The sequence below is a fragment of the Coenobita brevimanus genome, chromosome 38 (genome assembly GCF_032717465.1).
Source record: "Coenobita brevimanus isolate Jiangsu-jjx chromosome 38, ASM3271746v2, whole genome shotgun sequence".
Taxonomy (NCBI): domain Eukaryota; kingdom Metazoa; phylum Arthropoda; class Malacostraca; order Decapoda; family Coenobitidae; genus Coenobita; species Coenobita brevimanus.
Window position 1 is genome coordinate 2,506,662 of NC_136991.1, and position 14,552 is coordinate 2,521,213.

Below are 14,552 nucleotides of genomic sequence, written 5' to 3' on the forward strand. Positions count from 1 at the left end.
TACTTTCCATTTAATTCTTGCTATTTACAATTTATTTTTGCTGTTTACTTTTCTTTATTCTTGCTATTCACTTTTCTTTTTATTTTTGCTATTTACTTTTCATTTTATTTTTACTATTTACTTTTCTTTTTATTTAGACTATTTACAGACGATTTTATTCAACTTGGAGGATTTTTTGGAACCCCAGGTCTTAGATAAATCCTTCATTAATCCCTTCACTAATAAAAATCCTTCCCAGTTCCAATAATATCGTCTGAGATGGATAGATAAATAAAATAAAACGTAAATGTACAGTCGCGGGCAGAAATTTCGCGCCACTTTTTAAATCGAACCATTATGTAAGCCTTGCACGTTATTTCGTCCCGGCAATCTTTCTCATCAAATATTACTTCTCTTTTCTCCATTTACCCCCCTCAGACCTTCAATATTTCCCCAAGTATTATTATCTTCCTCAGTATTACTCCTCTCTTTTCCCCTCCCATATTTTTTTCTGGCCATCAATTGTCTTCGTCTGATATTCTCGTTCCACCTCCGAGAAATTTGTAACTCTCTCTCTCTCTCTGTCTCACACACACACACACACACACACACACACACTAAAGTCAGCTTGGTCACTTTTCTGTTTCGAAGTGAATGAGGTTGGGTTAGATTAGGTTAGGTCAGATTAAGTTATAGTCTCTGTCTTTTTATCTGAGGAATCCGTCTTTCTCCTAACTTGTGATTGCGTGAAATTCAGGAACCCGTGGTTATGAGGCAGAAATGAGTCTCCTTGGTTGCTAGTCAAATCCACTTTCCAACCTGACTTCACTTGGCCATCGACTGAGCTGGGGAGAGTTAGGGATGTTTGTCAAATGGAAACAGTTTATGGGATGTAAGTATTAGGATAGAGTTTTAGATTTACTGTTGTAAGTAAGGAAGCAGGAAGAGGAATGGGTGTAGAGGGCGACTAAAAGAGAAGGAGGGTGAAGAAGTTGAGCAATTAGAAAGGAAAAATAGAGTAAGAAATTGAAACAGGAATGGAACAGGGAGGAAGTGAAAGAAGAGAAAAAGAAGACATATGACTAGAAAGGGAGTAGGGGAGGAGGAAAGCAGGAGAAAGAAGAACTGATAAGGAAAGGGGGAGAGAAAATGCAGAGAAAACTGAAAAGAGAAGAAGAAGGAGAGAGGAAAGGGAAGGGGGGAAGAGGAAAAGGGAAGAAGGAAATTAGTTTTGGATGGAAAGATAGGGGAAGGATGGACATACAACAAGAAGGGGAAAGGAGAGGAAATAGTGGAGTGAATACTTGGTGGTAAGGAAGGGAACACTGGGTGGGAGGAAAGAGAAGGGAAAGAGGAAGGAAAGGTGAGGTAGGATGGGGAAGGGAGGTAATGAGGGGGTGGGATGGTAGTGGTCATTCACACACCTGTCTTGGTTGTCTACTCTTGCCTCACCATGCACCACAACTACACATACTTTTCCCCCTCTTTACTATTGCTATTCCTATGCATCTACCTATAGCTAGACGCTGTAAGTCCCGTAAGGGGTGGCTGAAGACGAATCGCCTCCATGTCACTTTGTCCTTCGCAATCAGACCACCCTCTCTCCAACGCACACCCCAGATTTGTTTGTTCGTATTTATATTTCCCTCTCGATTACGGCCAGAACGTAGCATCTGACATTGTATACACTTAACCCTTTTTTGTCCAGCGCTCTTAAGCAGAGTTAACATTATTTTCTCAGCCCTTCATTGTGAAAATGATCAACCGTCGTGACTTTTCTTCAACGAATTTTGATTATTAGTTTATAAGTTTATATCTACTGTATTTGAAAATGAAAATTTTGCTGGCTTTATATATATATATATATATATATATATATATATATATATATATATATATATATATATATATATATATATATATTGTGTGTGTGTGTGTGTGTGTGTGTGTGTGTGAGAGCATTACATACCGGTAATAATCTTCCAGTATCCTGTCTTTCCTCCACCTTCACACCGGTCAACTCCACCACTTACAGTTCTTCACCCTTCACACACCTCACCGCACCAGCCACCAGTTTCATCCCTTCCGCCACGACTTAGTTTACCGCCGCCATCTCGGGGGGAAGGAAGCAGCGGGGTGGAGCGGGGGTGTATCCGGCCAGGAATAAAAAAAAAAAAAAATGGATACGTCAGTCGTGTGGATGGATGCATTTTTACACCCAGTTTGAAGAATATATTCCCCCCTTCCGCTACCCCAGTTCAGGGACAGATGGTTGACAGAGCGTGGTTGGAAAAATTGTAAGGCTTTTCGATGGAACTATTATTATTATTATTATTATTTTTGCCTTGCCTCTGTCTGTGGTGTCTCAGTTGAATAAAATCGCCCGTGTGTAGTGAGAATTAAAGCCAGGTAATTGAAGGGAAATAGATAGATAGATAGTGTTTGAAGGATTTAATAGGAATGTGTAATGGTTGATGTGTCATTATGGGAGCTTTAGTTAATGGCTTTCACATCTCATTAACGTTGATGAGGTCATTAGGGTGGCTGGGATTGAATGAACAGGTGTAAATGTATAAGAACAAACACAAACACACACACACACACACACACACACACACACACACACACACACACACACACACACACACACACACACACACACACACCTCAGCTTAATGTTACTATTGCATAGTGATTATTATTTTCTCTCTCTCTCTCTCTCTCTCTCTCTCTCTCTGAAGTCGTGAAATATCAAGGTAAAGAAACAAAAACTGGGCCAATAATGCGTGCCTTAGAGCGAGACGAAAGCAACAATAAAGGAATAAAAAAAAATAGTGGGAGTGAATGAAATAGTGAAGTAATTAGTGTGTGTGTGTGTGTGTGTGTGTGTGTGTGTGTGTGTGTGCGAAAAAGGAAAATGGGCCAGTGAAAGAGATCGCTAAATATCAAGGTAGCTGGGTGAAAAATAGTAGTGTTTGGGTACGTGAGAGAGAGAGAGAGAGAGAGAGAGAGAGAATGTGAGATGATAATGAGGACAGACTTGGGTACAAAATGAAGTGACAGTGAAATGAGGGGGAAGTGAAAATGAAAAATAAAAGAGCAGGTTGAAAGTAGGAATGAAGGTGAGAGTGAGAGGGTATGACAGGAAGACAGTAGTAGGAATGAAGGTGAGAGTGAGAGGGTATGACAGGAAGACAGTAATGGGATGACACCGTGAGTGAAAGTGATGGGTTGTTGGGGTGATAATGACGCGCCCCCTACCTTCCCCTCACCTTCACCCCAGCAAGGCCATCTCCCCTCCCTTTCCCCTCCCCACCACAATGCCGTCAGTCAGGGTCGCGTTTGGTGTCTGGCGTATGCGTTCGGGGCCACAACAAAATTTCGATTTCGCTTTTTTTTTTTTTTTTTCCGTTTCAGAATTCCAAATATCTCGCTAAACAGGTGAGTAATAATTAACCTGGTTGGATCCTTATTAATTTCCAAACCTCAGGCGTGTAGAGGAATTATTGACGCTGGGTGTATAGTCAGGAAAGTAAAAAATAAACCAATATTCCTCAGTCACCCATCGTGAGTGTGATTTCTTTCCCAGGAAGGACAAGAAGAGGAGTGTGCCGAGTCTTCCCATATCTCTTGTTCATATTACGATTAAAAAAAAAAAAAAAATCTTGGTTATGAAGGAAAATTCCTATAGTTTTATGTATGTGATTTAACAGGAAGAAAAGGAAGTGTTGTATCGAGCTTTATCATATCCCTGGTTCTTCCTACAAATTAATAAGTGAATAAATAAATAGGTTACGTTGTCCTTTTTATAAACAGTTATTAGTTATGCAGTGAAGGGATGGAAAGTTTGTTAAGAGTGGTGAAAGTCTAGGGGATTAGCACATCATATTTCATGGTTAGCTTTTATATATATATATATATTGTGTGTGTGTGTGTGTGTGAGAGAGAGAGAGAGCAGACGTAATAAGGCACCAAAACATCCGGTAATAAAGCTAATTGATACGGAGAAAGTCCAGTGAAGGAAGTTTATTTTTTTTATTAGGCAACAATAACGTGATTTAGAGAACATTTCCTGGATGCTTTCTCTCATAAGGAAGCCCAGCATTACCCAGCAGCTTCCCGGACACGCCATCTCTGTCTATCTATTTATTTATCTATCCACCTTCTGTCTGTCTCTGTCCATCTATCTATATGTAGGTGTGTATCTGTCTCTATCTGTCTGTCATTGTGTCTGTCTGTCAGTTTCTATCTATCTCTATCTTTCTGTCTATGTCTTGTCAATGTCTGTCTGTCTATCTATCTATATCTATCTATCTTCATGCCTTCCAGTCTGCCCCGCGCGTCTGTCCATCTTTGAGTCTCTGCATTTGCCTGTCTGTCTGTCTGTACCTCTGTCTGTCTGCCTGTGTGTCTGCGTATAGCCGGACGCCTTAATCCTAGTGGAGTGGCCGTGAACAGATCCCCATTATCACTCTTATCCACCATCTGGCTGCCATCCCTCCGACTCACACTATTCCCGTCTCAGTGGGCTAAGGAGGCACCGTAGCACATCTTCCTTAGCGATTTATTTTACCTGTCACATCGCAGGCTAAATAAATCTCCCAAAATTAGCAGGAATATAAAATACGTAAGATTGGAGGAGTTAAGCTTTCAGTGTGTGTGTGTGTGTGTGTGTGTGTGTGTGTGTGTGTGTGTGTGTGTGTGTGTGTGTGTGTGTGTGTGTGCTGGGGTCATAGGTGAGGGGTGCGTTATAATGAGTCTGTTACCACGGAAACAACAGAGGCAGGAGAGAGAGAGTGAGGCTGGGGTCACACTGGTTAGAGAGAGAGAGAGAGAGAGAGAGAGAGTTCTTCAGACAATTTAATACATATTTGATGTGTGTGTGTGTGTGTGTGTCAGAGAGAGAGAGAGGCAGACAGAGACAGAGAGAGTTCTTCAGACAATGTAATACATATTTTATTTGATGTGTGTGTGTGTGTGTGTGAGAGAGAGAGAGAGAGAGAGAGAGAGAGAGAATCCACCTCTGAGAACGTGTGAAAAAGAAAGAGAGCTAGAGAAAGAGAGAGGGAAATCAACCCCAACCTTGATCTGACCGTCACCTACACTCCCCCCATTGACCTCCCCCCTCCCCCCATCCCTGACCCCCAGCAGCCGTGACCCCCAACCCATTATACCCCACTAGAGGTCAACAGGGCTGCTAATAGGGGGGTCATTACCAACTCTCACTCATTTACCCTTTCCATCGACCCCCCATTCTCTCTCTCTCTCTCTCTCTCTCTCTCTCTCTCTCTCACACACACACACACACACACACACACACACACACACAAGATAGGTTCAGTAGTTGCAAGAGTAAAAATAATTGATACACTCATTACTGAAGGAATTGATAGGGTTAAGATATAGTGATGCGGTGTTAGCATTTATGGTGTTATGATGCTAAGAGAGAAGTATCGACACAGGAGTGAGAAATACGCAGCACATACCTCAAATTCCACAGGTGTGAGATAAACGAACACTTGTGCTGCTGCGAGGTTTTATTCTGACTCACACAGCGATCAAATTCTGGAACAAATAAATGGGGAACGGAAAGAGTTACTGTAGATGTGGGAGGATCTTTGTGCTCCCTGTTCTGTGTCTAAGGCCTGTGGTGTGTGTGTGTGTGTGTGTGTGTGTGTGTGTGTGTGTGTGTGTGAGTAGTGTGGTAATTTAGACATACTGTACTTATCATGACATTGTATTGTATCTTAATTTTTCATACTGATATGCATTCCCAGTTTCCCCTTATTTTGTGACGAATGTGGTATGTCTTCTTTTGATGGGAGTTAGAATTGAGGTGGTGATGATGATGATGATGATGATGATGATGATCCTGTGTAATTACTGTATGTTTAATGTCATATTATTATACATGGAGTTTTAGCATAACGTAGCACCATCCTTGATAATACCACCCACAGAAGTAAGTGGAACATTGAAGTGATATGCAAAGGTACTCTGCTGTTTGGAATTTTGACAAACTTCCTTTAACTCTATCTTATTAAAGCATTTTAGGTAGACTTAGACTGATAACACTGTATACATTGGTTACATCACATCAACATTCCATTGATATATACACTAGCCAGTCCTAAGAATGACATGATGTGGTTTGAGGATTCCTTAAGTAAGGTCTGAAGACCTCACCGATATACTTGTACAGGAAGCAGTAGCCTTTGATAGATAAGGCAAATTTACTGATGAATCATCTTGGTGGCACCATGCATTTTAAATGCTTTTGATGTGTGCATGATCACATTTAGTTTCTTAAGACTGACTTTGTGTGGAGTATTCCCTGCCATTACTAACCTGATCTTTACCTTGCAGATATTCTTCCGTACTGGAGCCATCAGCCGGCTGGAGGAGCAGCGTGACCTGGTTCTGAGTGACGTCATCACACACTTCCAGGCTCACTGCCGTGGATACCTTGCAAGGAAACGTCTGGAAAAGAGAAAGGTGAGATAAATTATACTTGGTTTGTTTTTATCTGACAAACACATTTATCCCCACAACCTAAGTTGTAAGTTGTGGTTGCATGAAATTCAGACTGTAGTTATCAGGTGGAAGTAAGCCTCCTTGGTTACTAGTCAGATCAGCCATCCAGTCTAGCAAACACTGTTGACCAAATGAACTGAAAGGGGTTAGAGATTGTAGTTGGATAATAAAGATGCACTGTAATGTTTCCATTAGTTGTGTGCATCAACCTTAACTCTCTCAGTCTAATGATGAAATGTATATTACTCATTCCTCCTGTCCCTGATTAGTTTTATTCAGCTTAGCAAAGACCTATTATTGAAGAAATTACTTAAGGTTACAGTTATATCTTCCTCCTCAAGTTCTAAGTCTCACATAAGCCTAATAAAATCATCGGGATAACAAGAATAAAGTGAAAAATATTTAATTGGACTGAAGGGGTTGAAACATGATGTAGATGGCAGGCCTGCAGGTACAGGTATATGAGAGTTTCTGGTACAGCTATTGTGATAATTTATGGTACAGGTATTGTGATAATTTCTGAGAATTGTGATTGGGATAGAGTGTGTTTGGCCTCATATTTTCCATTGGTGATTGCATCCTGTAATGTGGGATGCAGGCTATGTATATCTGATAACCACAGGCATTCTGTTAATTCTCACTTTCACCATTAAACATATAGTGGTGTAATTTTTATCTTGTTGATGTATTGCTGTAGTATTTTATCATAATTGTGAATGTTCCTTCTTTAAAAATGTAATTTGTTTTTGTCTTACTGCGACTTACACATGAACGAGAGTTCTCAGCATAGGCCGTCTATGTCATCTGTTGAAGGCCACTCAGTAACCATTATAGGTGTTTTGCTTTAGATTCTGTAGAACTGTACCATACATTGTACTGTACTTACCCAGAGTTCTTGACCATAATTAGTTAAAGAATGTTCGATTTCTGATGAAGAGGTCACCCCATGTTTACTTGTAGATTTAGTTATTGTACAGTGCCATATATGATTATTTGTTTCATATAAGCTGTAACCCTTTTGCTGCAGTTGGTCTATCTATCTATCTATCTATAGCCCGACGCCCTAATCCCGCAAAGGGTGGCCGCAGACAAAACGCCTCCAAGTCACTCTGTCACCCACCATTTGACTCCCCTCCCCCCAACTCACCCCCCCCCTCCCTCATATACCTCTCAACTCCATCCCTCCACCTCATCCTCGGTCTACCCCTCCCTCTCCCTCCCTCCACCTCACCTACATACACCCTCTTAGTCAGTCTTTCATTCTCCATTCTCTCCACATGTCCAAACCACCTCAGTGTATTTCTCCTATTCTTTTCAACCACATCCACATCTACCCCACAACGTTCCTTCACTTCTTCATTCGTCAACCTGTCCCTCCACGTCACTCCACATGCTCCTCTCAAGTAACTCATTTCCACTGCTCTCACTCTTGACTTATTTCCCTCTTGCAATGTCCACGCCTCGCTTCCATACGTCAGGGTAGGGATCACAATACCATCATGCAGTGACTTCTTAACTTCCATACTCACCTCCCTATTTCTCATCACTGCTTTCAGTGTACCGACAACCTTTCTTCCCTGCTGTACCCTTTCACGTACTTCATCCCCCAAAGTTCCATCCTTACTCATGACACTACCCAAGTACTTGAATGCACTCACATTCTCCATATCCTCACCATCCAACCTCACTGCACACTCTGTGACTTCATTCCTCTCAAACACCATAACTTTACTTTTGTTTACATTAACTTTCAGCTTCCTCCTCCTACACACTGTCCCAAATTCATTCACCAAACCTTGCAACTCCCATTCATCTTCACTCAACAATACTGTATCATCAGCAAACAGCAACACCGGAAGCTTCCAAATCTCACCCTCATTCATTAGGGCCACCCCCACATCCACTGCCCTACCTTGTACTTCCTTTACAACCCCATCCATATATATATTAAACAGCCATGGAGACATTACACACCCCTGTTTCAGTCCCACATTGAGATCAAAGAACTCACTCAGCTCACCATCCACTCGCACCGTAGCCCTAGCTCCCTCGTACATACTCTTCACAGCACTCAACAATTTCCCCTCCACTCCATATATTCTTAATACCTTCCACATACCTTGCCTATCTATTCTGTCATAAGCTTTCTCCAAGTCCATGAAGGCAACATACACTTTCCTTCCCTTCTCTAGGTACTTCTCCACTAAACATCTTAGAACAAATATCTGATCTACACACCCTTTTCCCATCCTAAAGCCCCCTTGTTCTTCTCCGACTAGCTCCTCTGTCATATGCCTAACCCGATCAATGAGTATTCTACCATATATTTTACCAGTCACACTAAGAAGGCAAATACCCCTATGGTTACCACATACTTCTCTCTCCCCTTTTCCTTTGTACAGAGGAACAATTATACCTGATTTCCAGTCCTCTGGAACCCTTCCCTCTTCCCAAGCCAATCTACACAACTTCCATATCCACTCCACAACAATCTCACCCCCATACCTAAGCATTTCACCACACACTCCATCAATTCCTGGGGCCTTTCCCAGCTTAATCTTCTTCATCGCTTCCACTACTTCCGACCTACTGATCTCTTCCTCCCTCCTCTCATCTCTTCTTCTCCCAGCCATTCCCCAACCACTTATACTCACACTGCTCTCACTCTCTACATTCAACAAATCCTCAAAGTGCTCCTTCCATCTCCTCAATTTCTCTCTTCTCCACCAACAATCTATTATTCCTATCTTTCCCTCCCCCTACTATTTCCCCTTTCACACTGCCTTACTTTCTTTACCTCCTTCCAAAACAATTTCTTACTCTCCCTCCATTTCACACTCAGATTCCTCCCAAACTCTTCTTCCACTTTCTTCTTACTGTCCTTCACCAGTCTCTTAACCTCCCTTCTCCTGCTCACATATACCTCTCTCTTCTCTCTCTCATCTTCTCCCCTACCTCTACTCGCCAACCATTCACCATATGCCTTCTTCTTTTGTTCCATAGCTTGTTTCACCTCATCATTCCACCATGCTGTCCCTTGCACACCCTTGCATCTCCTCCTCACTCCACAAACCGCCTCACACGCTGCGCTTATCTCTTCCGTGAATATCTTACATACGTCTTCCACCCCTTCCATCTGCTCTAGCTCATACCTTCCCAATCTTTCTTCCACTATGCTCTTATACTCTGTCCTTTTCTGACTATCTTGCAATTTCTCCACTCTTCTCACAGGAGCTGCTTCCTCCTGTCTTCCCCTTTGCCTCCTCAACCACTTTCTTTGCAGCTCTACCTTGGCCATCACTAAGTGATGGTCCGAGACTCCATTCCCCCACCCTCTCCACACCCTTGCATCCAACACTTGTCTTCTCATTCGCTCATCCACACACACGTAGTCTATCATTGCCTTTTGTTCAACAAGTTCACCATCCATCCTCCTCATTACTCTCCATGTATACCGGTGGATCATCTTATGACGAAAGTAGGTGTTGGCTATTGCCAACCCCTTACCAGCACAGATGTCCACCAAAGCACTACCATTCCCATCTACTTCAGCTGGCACACCCCACTGACCAACCACTCCATCCACTCGTACATTCCCAACTTTGCCATTCATATCTCCAATCAAGAGCACTCTCTCGCTCCTCTCAAACTTGTCCATACATGCTTCTACTTTCGCCCAAAACTCATCTTTCACTCTTGCCACTCGATCCTCAGTTGGTACACTCAATATTTTATTAAAGATTACTGGAAGATTTTGTCTAGCCAAGAGATTAGCAGTCAAAGGCTTTACACACTATATTGAGTAACTCTTTCTCTGCACTTGGTATACCTAGAAAGTTTATCTAGGCTAACACCATATGGTTTTGTCCAGTTGATAGAAATTGTAGCTGTCAGAGGGTTAATAGCTAAAATGAGCTGGAGTGTGGAGCTGTTAACCTCCCTTCTTCATACTGGTATAGGATGTTGCAGCCTGACCTTTGTATGCTTGTGTTGTGGGCAGTTGCTTAGTTCTTCTCACACAGGAGATGGAAAAATCTTTTACCTAGACCTTCCTCCTTCTTTGTTTCACATTTTGAAAGGTGTCAAAAGAGCCTTGCTTTGGATTTCTTCACCCGTTGCTTATGTGGGATATAAGATTATGATGTTTTGATGATAATGAATGTCATTTTGTAGAGGATGTCCAACATACCAGTAGTGTGAGGCAATAGTTTTTTACTCATCTGAGACCGAAAGATTAGCACACTCTGGCTAAGGTCATATAATACTTCTAGCAAATGATACTAATGAGACTGAACAATAACAGTATATACTGTTTACGGAATTCCATTGACACTTGTAATGGCTGTTCTTATCAGTTGGTGCTGTGTGGGTTGGATAATTGATTGGCAGTCCCATAACTCACTCAGTAGTTTATGGTTCTTATCTTTGAGTATGATTATCAGTGCAAGTCAGCGTAGTGGTTTCATTACATCACTACACCTGAGACCCATTGTCACAATAGTACAATTCTTGGTCATATGTGAGTGTTGCTAGGAACTTGGTTGATTGTGATTCTGTGTGGAGAAAGAGATGGAGATAGGAGAGAGGACCAGCAATGTGATACTGTACTGTACTTAAATTTTGAAAAATAAAAAATAAAAATAAAAAAATAAAAATAATAATAATAATAATGCAATTGCATTGTTTTGAACTTTTTCAAAGTTGGAATATTTAATATGTGAGAAACTATTGTTGTTGCCATAATTTTGATCTGCTTTTGATAACTGCTGTAATAAGTTTTTGTCAGTGATGTGTAAGAGTGACAGATCATGTAAATAAATGAAGTACTGAACTTCTTGATCATCATGAAAACTTCAAGTGACATAGATTGTTTAAGTACAGTAATTGTAAACCACTGAGTGAACTTCACTGAGTGCTAAGGGGGTATAATAGAGCATGTGGTCAGTTTAAAGCACCAAACTGGACATTGTAAAGGACTGAAAGAATAATACATAAGACCTTCATGACACCACAGAACTCCACTCAGTACCATACCATGAAAGGCCATATTTCAGAGGCTTACAACACAACATTATGGCTGTGCATGTTTATGCTGCTGGCCGGACGTAGGGCAGTCATGTACCTGTTTCCTTTTGCCTTCATCATAATATTCATTCATCGTACTGTGACTTATAAAGAAGCTTTCAAGGAAGTGAGTGCAGGATAATGTGCTCCAGTGGGTGGTATGTGCCTTAACAGTACCATAAGGCTTTTATATTTAACAGGAATAATTTCCTTAAAACACAACTTTTCCCCAACAACTGGGACTGTAATTTGTGGGAAGCTGGCACGTCTGCATTTGTAGGTAGTAACAGAACTTAAGTAGACTGTTTTTGTAAAGTAGTGTGGACTTGATTGAAGAAAAGAACATTAATGGGTGGCACACCATATTAGGAGGATTTACTGTACAGTAATTACCCAAAACCACTTTACAGAATTAGAATGATGATTACTTTGAGTGAAAGTTGTGGTCCAAGATGAAATATTATTGTTTCAGGTATTTAAAAAATCATATTCAAGTTTTTAAAAAATACTGTAAATATCAGAATGTATCTGATGTGATTGGGTAGTAAGTGTAGGTATCAAAGTTCACTAGCATTTTTTTTTTTTTTTCTCCAAAGTTGGTACTGTATATTTACCTTTTTTTTTTTTTTTTTCCCCAAAGATGATATATTACAATATATGATAGTGTGAGCCTTTCCAGCCATGATCTTTAACTACTTATATCTAACCCCTTCAGTCTGGAAAATATGTCCTAAACTGAATAAAATTGTCTAGAGTTAGCAGAAGTAAAATGCAAAATACAGTTTGACCTCTGGGTAAAGGAGTTCATGTCATGAATTACCATCAAGTTCACATCCAGATGAGCCTGGGGGCACAACAACAACAACAATAACAACAGAGTTATACAGAGGAAGATGTGTCCCTGATGCTGAGAATTAGCATTTTTCAGTAATGTGATCTGCGGTACTGTGAAGTGATAAGGTGAAGCATCAACGGCTTTCAAGCGTATCTCTTTTTGTCTGTTATGTATATGTATGATCGGCCAAACAAGTGATGACTCGCCTTCTTTAAGTTTCGGACAAAGCTCCCTGAAACCGGCAACCATTCTTTTATGTTCTTCAAAACTTTCGTGCCCTCCAAACTTAATTTAAGGTGTTGAGGAAATAAAGGTTATTTGATCTTGCAAAAATGTAATTCAAGGCTCATCTTCAGTAGTTTAAATTAATAACACTAAATAGTAAGCGATATCTGGCATGTTTTCAGTCACACCCAAGCACTGCCCAGCCATCCAGCGGCCCATATGTCAGTCATGATAACACAGTGAGGGAAGGTGTATCTCTACATCCATCATTGTCGCACTTCCCCCCCACCTCTTTTTTCCCCTCCACTAACTTATTCTCTAGTTCTTGTCATTGTCATTCATGCTTTTGACCACCACCCTTTCCATCTTCTTTCGTGAGACTGCCTTATAGATTCTATTACATGTTGAAATTTCATCGTCAGCAGAAATGACTACCCTTTTCAGTTGGTCAAAACTTACCATATCTCCATCTTGAATGGAGATATGGTAAGTTTAGACCAACGAGGGAGGGAGGGAGTTTATGTGGTATATAAATACTAAATTAATGATACTAGTCAAAAGTGCCTTGGGAAAACTGTGGAGCTGTAGTATTGTCTTGTCTCCATTGGACTGTTTGAGATAAGCTGCGAAAGGACGAAAATCTGTGCCAGGTTAAGGGAAACGAGTTTAGTCGTTCTCCATTAATATCACGTTTTCACAAAATTCAATGGATAGCCTCCTTTGTTACCTTTTATTACTCCATTGTTTGCTTACAGTGCTCACGGTTTTGCACTTACGGTTTTGTTTTCCCGCCCTGAATTTCATCCTGCATAGAGATTTAAATGTGGATAAGAGTTTACTTTGTTTATTTTTGTGATTTCATGACACACATGATTTGGACATTACTTTTAATTATAAATTTCATATTATGCAGCATATCCTCCTCAGTATTGTTGATTTAGGATGTAAAACAAACATTACGAGGGTTTCTCCGCATTTTAATCCTAAAACCGTTGAGCGATAGGCTGTGCATTTCATATTCATTCATATGGCTAGAGTCCCAATTTAAGTATACTGTATTGCGGTTTCCTTTCATGCAGTGCGAGATATACACATTAACAACACTTATATAGTGATTTTTGTTGTTGTGTACCTAAATACCATTCTGTCTGGTGTGCACTAAAGGAAATATAACTAGGCTGTGACAATTGCCAGATGCCACTTTTTGAGGGTAAGGTACTGGGAATCGGATCATCCCTTATTTGGGCATTTGTACAGTACTCTTGTTGCTGTAAACCGTAACACATACAGTTTTCAGATGGGTTGTGTGATATTTTAACCCCTTTAGCCTGAGTTTTTTTTCTTTTTCTTTCTTTTTTAAGCAACCTCCTGACAGTTTTACTCAGATCAGGGAAGACCACATGTATTGTAGGGATCAGTGAATGCTATATCTTCCCCTGTAGTTCAAAAAGTCTGTCTTAAACTGAATAAAATCTTCTGGAGATAACAAGAATAAAATAAAAGCATAATTGGACTGACGAGGTTAAAATGTGGTAATGTTATATCCGAATTTACCATAATTATTTCATCTCTTGCCTGTTAACGTTGTGGGTTGTATCTAAAGATTTTGATATGATTAAATCTGTAGCACTTGACCTGATGCTGCTTGGCTTGTTATTGGTACATTTATCTTCTTAGTGTCCTTCAGCCTCTTGAATCAGATGATGTACCGTATTTTATTGGTTTGTTCTTGCCACCTCCAGATGCTTGTGTTCAGTTTAAAATATCTTTTTTGAACGAGGGAGGTCAAAAGGTAGCCTTCATGAACATCTTCTCTACAAGGATGTTCTCCTGAACTAAATAAAATTGTTTTGGTAATCATGGTAGAAAAATGTCACAGGACTGAGGATTTAAACACTACTTAAGAGTTTGAGAT

At 40.5% G+C, this 14,552-nt stretch overlaps 1 protein-coding gene across 1 annotated transcript in view; it reads left to right on the forward strand.

The window, feature by feature from the left end:
- Window positions 1–14,552, forward strand: part of LOC145396485 (unconventional myosin-XVIIIa-like) — a 474,506-nt gene that overhangs the window by 308,945 nt on the left and 151,009 nt on the right. Inside the window, exon 17 of the mRNA XM_080269857.1 lies at window positions 6,346–6,474. Coding sequence (XP_080125983.1) covers window positions 6,346–6,474 — 129 coding nt within the window. The remainder of the gene's footprint in view (window positions 1–6,345; window positions 6,475–14,552) is intronic.